Source organism: Sinohyriopsis cumingii, chromosome 12 (assembly GCF_028554795.1).
Source record: "Sinohyriopsis cumingii isolate HCF-2022 chromosome 12, ASM2855479v2, whole genome shotgun sequence".
In the NCBI taxonomy this organism is placed as follows: domain Eukaryota; kingdom Metazoa; phylum Mollusca; class Bivalvia; order Unionida; family Unionidae; genus Sinohyriopsis; species Sinohyriopsis cumingii.
The window spans coordinates 12,948,853-12,963,919 of record NC_142972.1 but is presented as its reverse complement, the minus strand read 5'-3'; the positions used below and the strand labels follow the sequence as shown (position 1 = coordinate 12,963,919).

Below are 15,067 nucleotides of genomic sequence, written 5' to 3'. Positions count from 1 at the left end.
ATGATGCAGGTCCTTGTACTGTCTAAAACTTGCTAGAGGCAGAAACTGGATCATTAGCAAGTAAATTCTCCCTAGTGATACAAAGGCTGCAATGGGGATCAGAGTTCCCAGGAGAGTGATGTATAATACAAGAAATAAATTCTAGGTCAGAGGACGCATTATGAGAGACAGGAGGAACATTAACCCTCACTAGCCTGGTGAGAAATTTTAGCCCAACATAAAAGAAATCCTGAGAAGGGAGGAGATCCAACTGCTCTAGATTGGGGATCAGACTGAGCAAGGGACAGGTCCTTCAGATGAGAATCTCTGAGGACACTGCACATCAATCAGACATCAAAATACTGAAGGATGGGAATCCCTAAAGATCTCAAGTGAGCTGCTAATTCTCCCATCACCCTAGCAAAGGCTCTTGGTTCACAGGCAAGGCCAAACAGAAGAGCACAAAATTAACATACTTCCAAGTCAAGACAAAACCAAAAGTATTTTCTGTGTGGCAGGAAGATGGGAATGTGAACATATGCATTCTCAAGATTGATCGAGACTGCCAAGTTGCTGGGCCTTGTGATGTTCCTGACCAAGGCAGCAGTCAATATCTTGAAATATTCTTAACAGAGAAATCTGTTTAAGATAGCAAGGTTGATTAAGAGCCAAAATCTTCCACAATTCTTTGACACCAGAAAGATCTGGGAATAGAAAATCCCCACTAAGGGCACACAATAGTCCAAGGTTTGGGAGGTGGACTTAAGAGGCTAAACTAGAGAATGAACTTAATAGCTGGAGGCAGAGACAAGTGGCTTGAGTAAAAAAGGGCAAACAAGCCACCCCTTCTGCTGCCTCATGAACTTCTGGTCCTGGGGAAATCTTCTGTGTAAGCTCCTAGACCATCACAGACTGTGGGTGCAGCAGAAGATGTGGATATGAGGAAACCCCATAAAGCCCCTCTAGACATAAGAGAATCATCTTGTCCTGGTAGACAGACAGCTTAGGATACAACTCTGGAGAAAGGAGGCAGTAAACTGCATTCAACACCTTAGTTAACAACCAAACCTCCTCCTCCTCCAACACTTTATCTGAGAGAAGCAGAAGGAACCACCACTATCAGTTCCTCTGATAACCCATTTGAGTCCACCATGACAGAAAGTACACTCTTGTCCTCAGCCTGCTCCTAAGTCGAGACAAAACTGTCCCTCCCAGTATGGCTTTCTGGAGAAGGAGACATCAAAATGGGGTTCCTGTCTTCCTGAAACTAATCATGTGAAGTAATGAGAATAACCCTTCTAAGTGAACAAAATCACTGATCCCTTCTCGACCATCAATAAGGTGAGTGGCAGCCCTCATCCTTTCTGCTGGACAAGACAGACAGCAATGGCATCTCCACCAGAGCAGATTCATAGCCTGTCACATCCATCCAAACATTAAACTATGATGGGGAAGGAATACTCACTTCCCAATAAAGACAGGATGCCAACATTCAATAAGGATTAAAACAGGAACAAAAGTGGGGAGATGTTGATCCAATCCCTAGTCAGAGTACAGTGTCACTAAATCATAACAATAGAAATTAATCATTAAGATAGTAGTGGGTGATTGATACAATCTGTCCCCATACCAACAATCAAATCCCAGCGAAAATAACTGGTGCTCAAGTACAGTAACCTATGGATGTCTGACACAGGGATAAGAACAGACTTTCTTAAAAATCCCTGAAAAGTTAGCTTAGGTTTGGGTGCCTACTTAGGGCCCAAATCAGGGTTCAGGGATGAAGCCTTAGTGGGGGCTCAGGGGACAAAACCCCCTGAAGCTTATGCACTATGAATACATTTAGCATTCAGAATCTGAAAATCCAGAACTCTGACCTCTCTTGATCATCTTACAAGCAACTATGGGGAAAGACTGACAAAATCTGGAGGTTCAAAGAACCGTACATTACATACGAATAGTCCATCTTATCAGCAACAAAAGCACTACAAAAAAACAATGCAGTCCTATCCCTTGTGTCAATCAATATAAATGTAATTATCAGCAGTATGATCATTATTGTCATAACAGCATCCAGCAGCATCAATACCTTTCCCTTACAAGTTTTTGAGTCTGTACAGTGTTCTATTAGTACCCCAACACCACTGCTTCCAGAACTAATGTGGCATTCACATAGTGAGCACAATGCTATGTCCACTTTTGTTACAAACTCCAAGAATTTGAATGACTTCACTTTGTGATTTATTAAGTTATCAACATATTGATTCAACCAAGCCCATGAAAATTTGTTTTTCACACTACCGTCCATTTCTACCAGTCTAATCTAATCAGAATCACTTTGTTTTGTTCAACAAATAGCTTAACACATTTAACAGTTTTGTTCTTTCCTGATAATTAATATTCATTATCAGTCCAAAGTAGTTGGAATCACCTTGTTTTCTCTGTCATAATATCACCATTTAAAAACTATCTTATGTAACTCTAATTCCATTAGATGATGCCAGGATTCAGGAAGAAATTCATCAATATAGAAATGCATAACTGAGAATATGTCTAAAACTATGAACAGGCATGGAACCATCCAGTAAACTGGTGCACAATCAAATGACCCAACCCCAATTTTCTCAACAAATTTATGTCTCAAAAATGATTCTGCCAATGACCAGTGAGCAACTACCAGTCAGCAGCACCCAGTGACAAGCAATTGGTGTCCAATGACCTGTTTGATGATGAAGATCTGATGGAGGAGCCCTAGTCAGATTTATCAGAGCAAGACTGCTGATCTTCTCCCTCAGGAAATCATGATTCTCTTATCTCTGTCACTGGGACACCAACTTTATGAGGATGCTGCTCATCCATAAACAAGAGTCAGGAAGTGCAACTTGCTCTCAGGAGTTTTCTCACCCTTGGGAAGGACCAAGGATTGATCCCTCACTGGCACTGATGGCTTTATAATCATCATCAAGAATCCTTATGCTCTGGACAATCAATGAACTACAGAGGTCACTCTACTACATTCTTGCCCACAGGAGGACTTGACTTTCCCAGCACTGGAAGAGATCCAGAACTCTCCTAGGAATGAAGGACCCGTGATGAGGAGGAGTAGGCAAGACCTTTCATCCTCTCTGTATATGTACATCAACTCCTTGTAAATTTGAACACTTGATCAGTCCAGAGATGCCAAATTGGACATCCTTCCATCTATGCACAGACAGTACATAATACACACATGGGGTGCATGTCCTACGGGGTCTTCTTGTGCCTGTACATGCGCATGCCCTGCTACACAATTTTTACTGAATCAGAAAAGTATCATACAGAGCTAATAAATTCAGGGAGCCCCAACAGGGTAGGCAATACTCTAGCACCTAGTTTGAGGATAGAATAATTAGCTTGGACTGGGGACTAGGAGTCATGGAAAAGGAAAGCAATGCAACAGAAGCAGTTATTGTATTACTGCTACTAAAACCTCTAGTTACTTTTTATCCTTTGTCGCAAATCTTTCTATGCTTTCTAGGTCATAGCATTTCCTATCCTTTTCATTAGGTCGCACAAGGAGTTCCTTGGCCAATAGATCTTGTTCATCTTTTTCCAACTTCAAGTTAAGGCATCCTACAGCAGAAAGAACAGCGATGGCTTTAATCATCCTCCTCTCTGCATCAACCGCACTTTCCTTCCAATCCTTAAGAGGAAGATTTACAAAGGACTTCAAAACTGGCACAAGAATGGCAACTGTTACCTGTCAAAAAAGATTAATCAAGATAATTTTTTAATTTGTCTGTTTATCTGAACTAAATGCCAACATAAGTTTTCATTTAAAACTGAAAACTATCTATAATGAACAGTAAATGAAAATGGCACCAATAAATACCTCATGGAATTGTATATATGTATTCAAGTTTAGTGAGCTAAGAAAATGTAAAACCAATGTTCAAATAATCATGCAAGAGACAAATGGTGACAAAATATCCCACTGGTCACCCACTGTAGACTCCCACAAAAAGTACACTATAGTCCAGCACTATCAATTTTTATACTACTTATGCGATGATTCTTAAGTCCATACTCTCAATTTATAAATGACCTATACTACACTTTGTTTCTAAAGTAACATAGATATACTGAATGCAGAAATTCAAAGTATCAAAAGGCACTTCTACCCAAAACAAAATGCATGTTTATGACAAGCTTGATGCAAGCTTATGACAAGCTAGCCGAGTTTGTGCAAGCTAGTAAGGGCGCTTGCTCAAGCTTGCAAAAGGAATTTTTCGAAGTCTGCAAGCTTGCAGAATTTAAAGTTCAAGCTCGTGCAAGCTTCCAAAAGGAATATTTCCAAGTCTGCAACCTTGTAAAATCTAAAATACTTGAGGTAAGCTTGCACAAGCTTGCAATAATTAGTTGTGAAAGTTGAAAGTTGGCAGTTCTGCATGAGATCAATGCTTCCTGAAATGCTGAAGAATATATGTTGTGACAGATTGTGCTCAGTATAAGAAACTACACTGTCAAATTAAAAGATGTTACCAGTAATCTAGCTTTTATTTACAGCATCTGATAATGCACTTGAGTTAAATAATATACATTTTCAGTGTTGCAAAATGCTAAGAACTTGAATTACTTGTACTTAGCTGATACATAAATAAAATATATTATTCCAACATTTCTCTATGTTTAAATTAACTAAGAACATTATTAATATATTTAAAAATAAACTTATTTATTTCTTGACCAAGACAAATTATGAAATGTTATTGTTCTACAAATGTCTTTTTTCTCATTTTCAAATTTTTACAAATATTATACATGATAGAGAAACAACCGAGTTTTTTTGCATAAAGGAAATTATTTAAGTGATTGTACACTCAATTAGCTATGCAGTCATTTTGTCAGGGAATGGAAGACTGAATAAAGAATTAAATTTAGCAAAATCCTGTAAATTAGATAGTAATTGCTCACTGCAAAGTTATTTACAGACTAACTTAATACAGCAAGATATTTGATGTCAAGTACTTGTAAATGCTATTTACTGACAATGTATGCACCAGTAAATATAGTCTCAGTAAATCTTGTAATATAAACTTTTGGCATTAAGTTTTTGAAAGAATTGTTATATATTTGTTTCGCTGACAATCTGTGGCCAGAAGAAAAAAATAATTGTCGTTTATTTACTTACTAAATAAAAAGTTAAAAATATATACAATTTTTGTTTTTCTTTGAGAGAAAGAGATGCATCCCATTCTGTCAACATTCAATAAATAATTGAGCCTTGTGAATTTTGCTTGTTTAAAAAGAAATCAAATAAAAGCATGGAAGATGAAATGTGGTTTTTCCACGACACAGACTTAATTCGGTATCGAGTCATTAAAGGTGGTTACTTCCCCGTTTGTGGTCAGCAGACTGGTTACGAACTCTAAATATACACACAACATATTTGAGCCACAAGAACACAAAACAACCATTGTAGCCTTGCATTAAAAAATTCATCACAATTTTTAAAGGTGAACAGTCACACTTTAGCACGTTAATTCTGTAAATTTCATTGCCCGCAGAAGCAATATATGTGCAGTAACCGATCCTATAACCCAAGAGATAATTTGAAGTCATGGAGTTATCATGATGGCGAATAAACTCAAGAGTGTGTTGTATTTTGCCAGTTTTCAGAACTGTAGATTGGTGGTAGCATTCTGTTTTACTTTTACGATTAAAATATGTTAAAAAAATGACATTCTAATTTTGCTACTCCCATTGATTCAGATGACTACTCTGAAGATCATAACTATTTATTGCTGCACTCGCCAAACTGCAGTTATCATTGCAGTGCTGTCAGTTATTGTCAATAGGGTTAAGAGATTATAAAATTAAATGCATGCTTGTTAATCTCATTTCCCTTATTCTTAGGGTTTTTCTTTCCTCTCGCTTATCAAATTCAACAATTGTTCAGAGGTTGTTACATTTAATTCTTTTCATTCTCAAAGAAGATGGGTTTTATCAGATTTTTTTTGTTGTTTAAAACTCTGAAGTGCCATTCGTTTGACATGTGTCATAGCCTTTTCAAAATGAATGGTAAAACTAAAATTTAGGAGCTCATTAAGGGATGATCTTGAATAACATTTACTGATATTTTTTGGACCTGATCAGGGATTTTGGAATGTAGAACTGAAACTGAAATGCTTTTGCCAAAGAGGTAAATACTCGGGGCTTTTTCCCCCTGGTTACATAGTACCTGTTGCTGTATTCCATTTCAGTGGATGATAACTAAATCACACCAGAAGCAGAGGAGGATAGAGAATTTTATTCTGAGGACTTTGTTTCAAAGAGGTTGTTCAGAGTAATTAAAATGGCAAACATTCTTGTTTTCACCTAATAGTTTATCATTTTGACAGATGAGAGAGAACCTAACCATTTGACACCAGCCTCCCAAAAATGGATTTCTACATGGAAGTAAATTAGTAGAACATTTCTAAAGCCATACAGAACAAAAATATAAAGAGTTTCCTCAAACATATTCATATGCTCTTATATTTTTATCTAATTAAATATTCAATGATTTGATGTCTTCATTCTTTTCTTTCATTGTGACAGTAAGATCTAATGCTAATTAATGTTCACCATATAGTAACATTTTCATTTTAATATTTAATATTACATACTTTTTTGCACATCAAGGGCTAGAAAATTGGAGATATGTGACCATGTATAGAATAATTTAATTGATGCCATATCAGTTCTTCTTATGCAGCTAGCTAGGTCAGCTTTGTTTGCTAGCTTGTGCAAGCTTGTAATTAGTAAGCTTGCACAAGCTTCTAATTGGTAATATTGCCAATTGCAAGCTTACCTATTACAAGCTTCCCTATTTCTAGCTTGTGCAAGCTAGGGAAGCTTGCACAAGCTTGCAATTAGGCAAGCTTGCCACGGTTTTAAATCTAAGCTTGTCGCAAGCTTACATAACAAGCTTGCAGCAATCTTAAAAGTAAGCTTGCAATTTTGGTTTGGGATATGCAACTTCCTTAACATGTATTAGGTTTGGTTGAAATGCCTTGCAAGGTTTGAAAATTATGCTCCAAAAATGTAAGACAAACAGACATAAACAGCTCTCTCTCTCTCTCTCTCTCTCTATATATATATATATATGTGTGTGTGTGTGTGTGTGTGTGTACACAGTATTACTGGTATACCATTTTACAGTGACATTTTTTCCTGTGGTACTTACCACCATACGTTTTCACTGTACTGGTAATTGGGTACTTGCCATCAGTAATGAATGTATGGAAATTTCCAAGTTATCTCGTCATAAATTTCATGATATTTGCAGCATACTTTTATATTTCATGACAACAATTGAAAAAATGATTATAACTTTTTTGCAAAACAAATGTATTTGTTACAAATTAATTTTGAACATTACAAATATAATTATATTTATCATCCTTTCATCACATATTTGACATGTGGTACATATGCCAATGTGGTATCCAAATGGGATGCTTTGAAAGATATTCAGGACAAATCCAAGTTTTGAAAAAAATTTAGTTTAAAAAAAAAGTAAATTGTTAGTTATCTAGTAGCATATGTTAATGTGTTAAGTACACATATTCCATTGTACAACTGCCAATCATCTTAAGATTTTCAGGACATTCATTATTTTCTGTTTAAATTGTACTTTCACTAAATATCCTCTTGTTTGCTAAATGCATTTTATGTTTACTGGCCCTCTCTGATAAATATCTTGCCCAGGTGTTGTCATCCTACTCAAGAAGGCTTCACTGCCTATAAAACCAATAGTGCAGCTTCCTACTCAGTCTCCTGCCTATTGTACCAATAGTGTAGCTAGTGCATTGAAGACTTCAGTCTCATATACCTTTTTTATCAAAAAGCTCACTAATGGGAAAACAATGTCTTTCACAGAGTGTCAATTATAGTGCAAGTTGAATCATCCCACTTTCTTTAGATTACAGCTTGAAACACAACTAACATACACATAGCACATTCATCAACTATAAGGATGTTGTTGTTGTTGTTATAGGGTTTAATGCCATTTTTCAGCACATGATAGGCTATACATGGTGGCCAGTATTAATGGTGGAGGAAGGGAAAAACCCCAGAAAGAACCACCAACCCACGAGAAGCTACAGGCAAGCTTTCTCGCACACCCACACTGGCCGAATCCGAGACTCGAACCCACGCAGACTGAGGTGAGATGGCAGTGATCCATAACAGAGAGCGTTTCAGACCACTTAGCCACTCCAGGCCCCTCATCTATAAGGTAATGACCATGTAGTTTTCAGGCAGTGGGGAGGGGATGCAATTGTTGTAAGCTATTTTATTTTATTTTATTTTATCTTAACATCATCAATCTTGTTCAAATAATACAAAGATTTAATATGGTGCTATTTTGTAACAATTTAGAGCTAGATATTTTTTCCAGATATTGACAGATAATTTTTGTTCTTCAAAAGTGTCATGCCCCTGCTCCAGAACATTAAACTGCTGCTCCATTATAGCACAGGAGAAAGAAACATATATTCGGCAATATAAATAAGGACCTTCTCAATACTCAAATACGGAACAACTGGATGGAATTTACTGAATCATTAGGCCTAGTCCAGCTGGTAAATGAGCCCACAAGGGTAACAGAAAAATCAAGCACTCTTATTGATCACATTTATACCAACCTACCAGACAATATGGCTTGTGTTAATGTATCGAATGTTGGGCTTAGTAACCACTATCCTACTTTTTTGTTTACAAGAAAGGTTAAATGCAAGAGAAATGCACAAAAAACTATCACTTACAGATAGTTCAAAAATTTTAACAAAGAACAATTTCTCAATGACCTATATAAAATTTGATGACATAGAAGAAGCTCTGAAGGTGTGGACTGACTTATTCATGGATGCAGTCTCTAAGCATGCACAACTGAAAGTACATCAACTAAAGAATGAAACCCAACCTAACTGGCTTACTAATGAAATCCTAGATGCTATGAAAACATGAGACCAATTCAAGGCTATGGGAAACCATGCACAATATAAAGTATGGAGAAATAAAATAACAAGTATGATTAAAAAAGCTATAAAAAAACTTATTATCAATCATTGCTTGAAAACAAAATGAGCAACACAAACTCCATTTGGAAAGTCTTCAATGAACTCACTGGAGAAACACACAAGATCAGACAAATAAAATCGACTCACTTATGCTAAATGACACCATAGTCACTGATGACAGACACTGCCAGTGTTTTCAATGATTTATTTTACCAACATTACCAAAAAGTTAAAAGAACCAGTGATAGAAAACAACTTTAATGAACTGAAAAAGTTCTGCAGCAGCAAAATCTCTAAGGAGCTATGTTTCTCTATCCCAACAGTATCAATAAACTTTGTTAAAAAAAAGTCTCAGTAAACTTGATACCAAGAAAGCTACAGGACAGGATCAGATTGGTCCATGACTCATTAAATCTTCTGCCTCTGCTATTTTAGATAGCTTAACATTCATAATCAATGTTAGTATTGCAATCTTATCTGTCCCCAAAATATGGAAAACTGCAAAAGTAACTCCTATTCACAAATCTGGTTCTAAGGATGATGCTGATAACTACCGACCAATCTCAATACTACCAAACTTATCAAAACTGATTGAAAAACATGTCCATGACTCATTCATGTCATATTTAACTAAACATGTCATATTTAACTAATCACTTGCTGTTACACCCTAATCAATCAGGCTTTAGACAGACCCATTCATGTGAGACTGCCTTGATCTCCCTAACTGATAAATGGCTTCAAGCACTTGACCAAGGTAGAATAATAGGATCCATATTTGTAGATTTCAGGAAAGTTTTTGACATGGTGGATCATGAAATCCTTTTGAAGAAACTGAAAATCTACCAATGTGATGAAAACAGTTAGATGGTTTACTTCATATTTAAGTGAGAGAACACAACATGTTTATATAAATAATGTTCTGTCTGAACCTGGAACAATTAGATATGGAGTACCACAAGGCTCAATTCTAGGTCCATTACTATTTATTTTATTTATTAATGACCTACCACTTTTACAATATCATCTAGAGATCTCTATGCAGATGACACAACATTGTCAGACATCCAAAACACAAAGCATGAACTCGAAATTTCATTACAGAATGCCCTAAACAAACTGGAAAACTGGTACACATGCAATGACATGGTGGTAAGTACTGGTAAAACTAAAATATTATTTATCTCAACATGGCAAAAAAGGACAAATCTTGATAGTGATGAACTATGTCTGACATGGAAGGATAACAATTTGCAAATGGTCTGTCATGATAGACTACTTGGTGTTTTGGTAGATAATAACTAATAATCATGGACTGAAGATATCAAACATATCAGTAAAAAAACAGTCAATTGAAGTTTATGGCTTCTATGTAGGATAAGACATTTTCTCCCAGACAATCAGATCATGATAAGAAGATTTGGTTCTTAACTGCAGTCAAATTCAGACTCAAGAAATGGAGTAACCCACTCCCTCTGATAGTAGCACCTTGGTCTTTTTGAATGAATATAATGAAACTCTTTTCTATTACCTTTTCTTTGTTGTGAAAAAAGTGAGACATTGCGATTCTTACAGCAGCTAAAGCAACAACTCAATATAATTTTTTTTTCTACAATCCCATATGGTGCAATAACATTCATCGGACAATTAACTTATAATAGTAACTAATATATCTTGAACTAATTTAACAACAGCAATACTTTAGAATACCTACTACACTGCATTACTAAGATAAATCTTTGTATTAAATTAAACCACTCCATCACAAAATTTATTCAGAATCTGATACTAAAAGCCTCCTAACAAATACAAGAATCATCATCATAATATATCAATTTATTATATGCTAATTTTTTCCTCAGTTAACTTTGCATTGTCAGAATCATTCAGTATTTTACGTTATAGAGCTCATGTGCAAAAGAACTACGATCTATTGCAAACAAACAATGGATGCAGATGCCAGCACTTTTGATTTATTTTATTTGTCTGTGGATGAAGTAAACCAACTGAATGAACTAAAGCAGATGTTTTGTGGACTGACACATACCAGCAGCTTTGGCACATTCTGCGTTAACTTTTTTGATACAATGTTTCAGGTTTAGGCAAGCTGTATATGCCAGACATCCAAGTGACAAGGCATAAACTGTCTTCTTTAGCTGGTAATAAGAATGGCAAAAAATATACTTACAGTTTTACATCATGAATTTTCTCAAAATGTACTTTCTTAGTTCTGTAAATCTGAATTACATGAGCCATGTCATGGGTTGTCAAGCATATTACGCATTTCGAAACTGTACTGTAATTTCAACTATATTCCATGTTCAATTACATCCGCCTTACTGCACTCACAATGAATAAACATTATATTCCATAGCGTCTTTTTGATCATTGCAATTGAAAGTCTTCATATTTTTCCCACATTATGACTACAAACATTCAATGGCAGAACAGAAAAATACTTTTAAGTAAACCAAAACACCATTTTCTTTTGAAAGTTATGTTTAGCGCGCGACCAAGTTCAAATTTATCTGGGCGGAGTTATGTGCACATTAACATTGTTGTTGTTGTGTTGTTGTTATGTTGTTGTTGTTGTTGTTGTAGGGTTTAACATCATTTTTCAGCACACAATAGGCTATACATGGTGACCAGTATTAATGGTGGAGAAAGAACCTGGGAAAAGCCCAGAAAGAACCACCGACCCACAAGAAGCTATTGGCAAGCTTTCTCACATACCCACACTGGCCGAATCTGAGACTTGAACTCACAGAGACAGAGGTGAGATGGCAGTGATCCATAAAGGAGAGTGCTTTAGACCACTTGGGACCCCTGTTGTTGTGTAATGATGAATCTGCGCATGTGATATTTAGTTTAGAATACAGCATACATTCAGTTACTTTGTTTCTTGTAATGTATTTTGTTTATATAATTAAGCCTTAGGTAGAATAAGAAAATGAGCATATAATAAAAAGGTCACTGCATTTGTATGGGAAAATATGAACTTGTTTTGTCGGATGGATATACTGCACTCCCAAGGTCGTGCAGTATTTCCATCGAGAAACTCATTCATATTTTCCCATACAAATGCAGTAACCTATAGTTATTTGAATACAATAAGCACACAGAATAGATTTGGCAAATATACATTAATACGTCAAGAAATTGGGAAAATGAACTTTTTATTCCTCTTACACATCTATGCATACGCTGTAGCACACAAACTGAACATGTCAAAAGGGTATGATAGGAGCCATAGTAACACAGTTGGTAGATATTTGACTCGTAGTCCAAAGATCACAAGTTTGATACCTACCAAGTCCAGCTGCAGTGTCCTAGTGAAAGGCAATTGGCTCCCATTTCCTTATCAAGACAGAGCCAATAATGTGATAATAGTGCTCTTAAAATGAACAAATACAACAACAAAAAAATGCAGTAGTTTACTAAAACAGTAGTCCCCATCTTATATGGCCACTCTCACTAGTGGTCACCTCCTCTACATGGCCACCGATGAGTTTATGTATAGAATTACCCCTTGCAGGAGGCCACCCTTCTGATGTGTCATGCAGACAGCATATTAGTCCAAAAATGTCAAATTTACCCCTCACAAGCAGCCATATTTTATCTAATATATGTACAAAACCAATATTTAATTCATACAGTAAGGTACGTAATTTTCTATTCCGATGTCTGTTTCCAGATGTCAGGTTTACACTCCTGTAATAACTGCTGGCCAAAATACATAATAATCAGTACCACTATGGTTAATATTATATCATTAGCTACAAGCGCTGATGTTTACATAATATGGGTTAAATTATGTTATAACAGGGTTTTGGGCTTCACATAGCTGTCTTGTTCTTCTCTTTGGTGATTACAACTGGAGGTAACTGTCAAGATCACAACTCTGTTAACATAGGCTAAATATAGCAATTGTGGATTCGCACACAAAGAGAAATGAACCTTGAACAAAATACAATACCAGGTGAAGCCTGAAAAATCATGTGATAGCACATGCATCACATCCTTTATAAGCAAGGCATTTCATATGCCCTATAAACAATTTGTGTGTATGATTAAATTGTAGCACAATTAGTAACAAGACTCAAAATAAACATCATAACAGATAAGAAGAATATTCTGCAACAGCAGGAAAATGGGGTAAATGGAAAGATAGTGATTATGAAGACCAAACAATGTTTTTATCAAGATTTAAATGACAAGATTTTTGAAGGGCTTTGCTGTGCATATCATGGACAAACAAAATTAGATATAAATTTCAAGCTTAAAAATTAACAACTATTAACTCTTTACCTTCTGCAAGTACTTGCTGCCCTGCCTACAAAGCCTGATAAGCAGCCTGCCTTCTAGCAGCTGTTTGTAGGCTGAACCCCAGAGCATCATAATGGCTGCCTGAGTGAGAGTTTCTTGAGTTAGTGCACATGCTGTATACATTTTGTATCAATCTTGTCCCGTGCAAACTATGTATTTTAATGAAAAATAAAATTTTAAACACTTACCAATGTTTTGTGCCACTTATTTCCACCAACAAGTACATATAATCCACAGGAATCAATGTTTATATTCACATATTCATAATAAAAAATATACCTCAAGATATCTGTTGTTTATAATGTATATTAGACTACTTTTCTCACCACTATTTTGTACAAATGGAATATTTCTTCGGGAAAAAAAAAAAGGTAAAAGAAATACATCCCTTGTATTTTCATCTAAATTAAATGTTGGCCCTGAATCAGTTGTCCACATGTAACAGTCCCACGTGTTCTGACAAGAAAAGATTGTTGTGTGTTTCATCCTCAGATTCAGATAAATCTGAAATATCAGGTGTCAAAACAGGACTTACATTAATGTCCAATCCTTTGTCTGTAATCGGATCATTGAAGGCAATATCATTTACAATGTCATCAATTTTAAACCCTTCAAAAGTTTTGTTGGAATTGTGGTCGGAATATATGAATCTTGCCATTATGTTTCACTTTGGCAATTGCCCTAATTTTTAAAGGAAATTACCACTTATATGCTGTAAGACTACTAATAGAACACTTTCATCATTTTATGTAAGGACTATTATCATTGGCTAAATATTGTTTAAAAATACCTGGATGTTTGCAATTTCATCCAATGCAAAGCTTTAATATGAAACGTTTATGTGTCTCTGGGGTTTCCCAAGCCTTGGCTGGAAATACATGTATGAGCCAGCCAGGACAGAGAGAGTATTAGTAGCAGCTTGTATATGCATCTCTGGGGTTACAAGGCTATTTTTAGCATCACATATATTTGTTAGCACAAGGTAAAAAATTAATGTATGTTCACCTGAAATAAGTCTATTCTCAAGAAAAGAAAAACCTCTTGATAATTAATATTACTTTTAAATAAAAATATTAAATGTTTTGAAATTAGATGTAGCTTTATTAATACATACACATACATGTATTTCTCATAAACATAGCCCCCTTCTGGAAGAAAACCCATCCTATGCCTCTTGGTGCAGAAGTGATGGTCATACAAGAGAGGAACCACTGTACTTCTCTCATGCACCAATATTGTAGATACATTCAGAAAAGTATCATCAAATCCATTTATAGTTAAATATGAACAAAGTCCTTCTGCTGAGATCAACTTGTCTCTGATAACATTATGCTTTGGAAGCCAAAATGTTGATGAAAAGATGGGAAGAAATGATTAATATACGACTAATCCCAACAAAAAAAAATTGTTTTAACTGTCACATTTGAGAAGATAAAAATGTTCTCCTTATAATAATAATAAAGACTTTACTTAAAAAAGGTAACTGAATTTGGTACAGAACTATTCTACTTTGAGGCCTTCTATATGTTATGTACAATATATACAGTACAGTAAAACCTGTCATGAGCGACCTCTGCTATGAGCGACCACCTGTCATTTCCGACCACAATCGTAATGCACGGATCGATTTTACTATATAAACGCTCTGTTATGAACGACCACCTGCTGAACGCGACCAGCGACCGCGATTTCTTGGCAAAATATGCATTTTGACACTG

At 35.7% G+C, this 15,067-nt stretch overlaps 1 protein-coding gene across 1 annotated transcript in view; it reads right to left on the bottom strand.

Moving 5' to 3' along the window:
* Positions 1–15,067, bottom strand: part of LOC149786019 (E3 ubiquitin-protein ligase rnf213-alpha-like) — a 180,064-nt gene that overhangs the window by 156,858 nt on the left and 8,139 nt on the right. Inside the window, exon 3 of the mRNA XM_089978096.1 lies at positions 3,459–3,718. Within this exon, the coding sequence (XP_089834222.1) occupies positions 3,459–3,718 (260 nt within the window). The remainder of the gene's footprint in view (positions 1–3,458; positions 3,719–15,067) is intronic.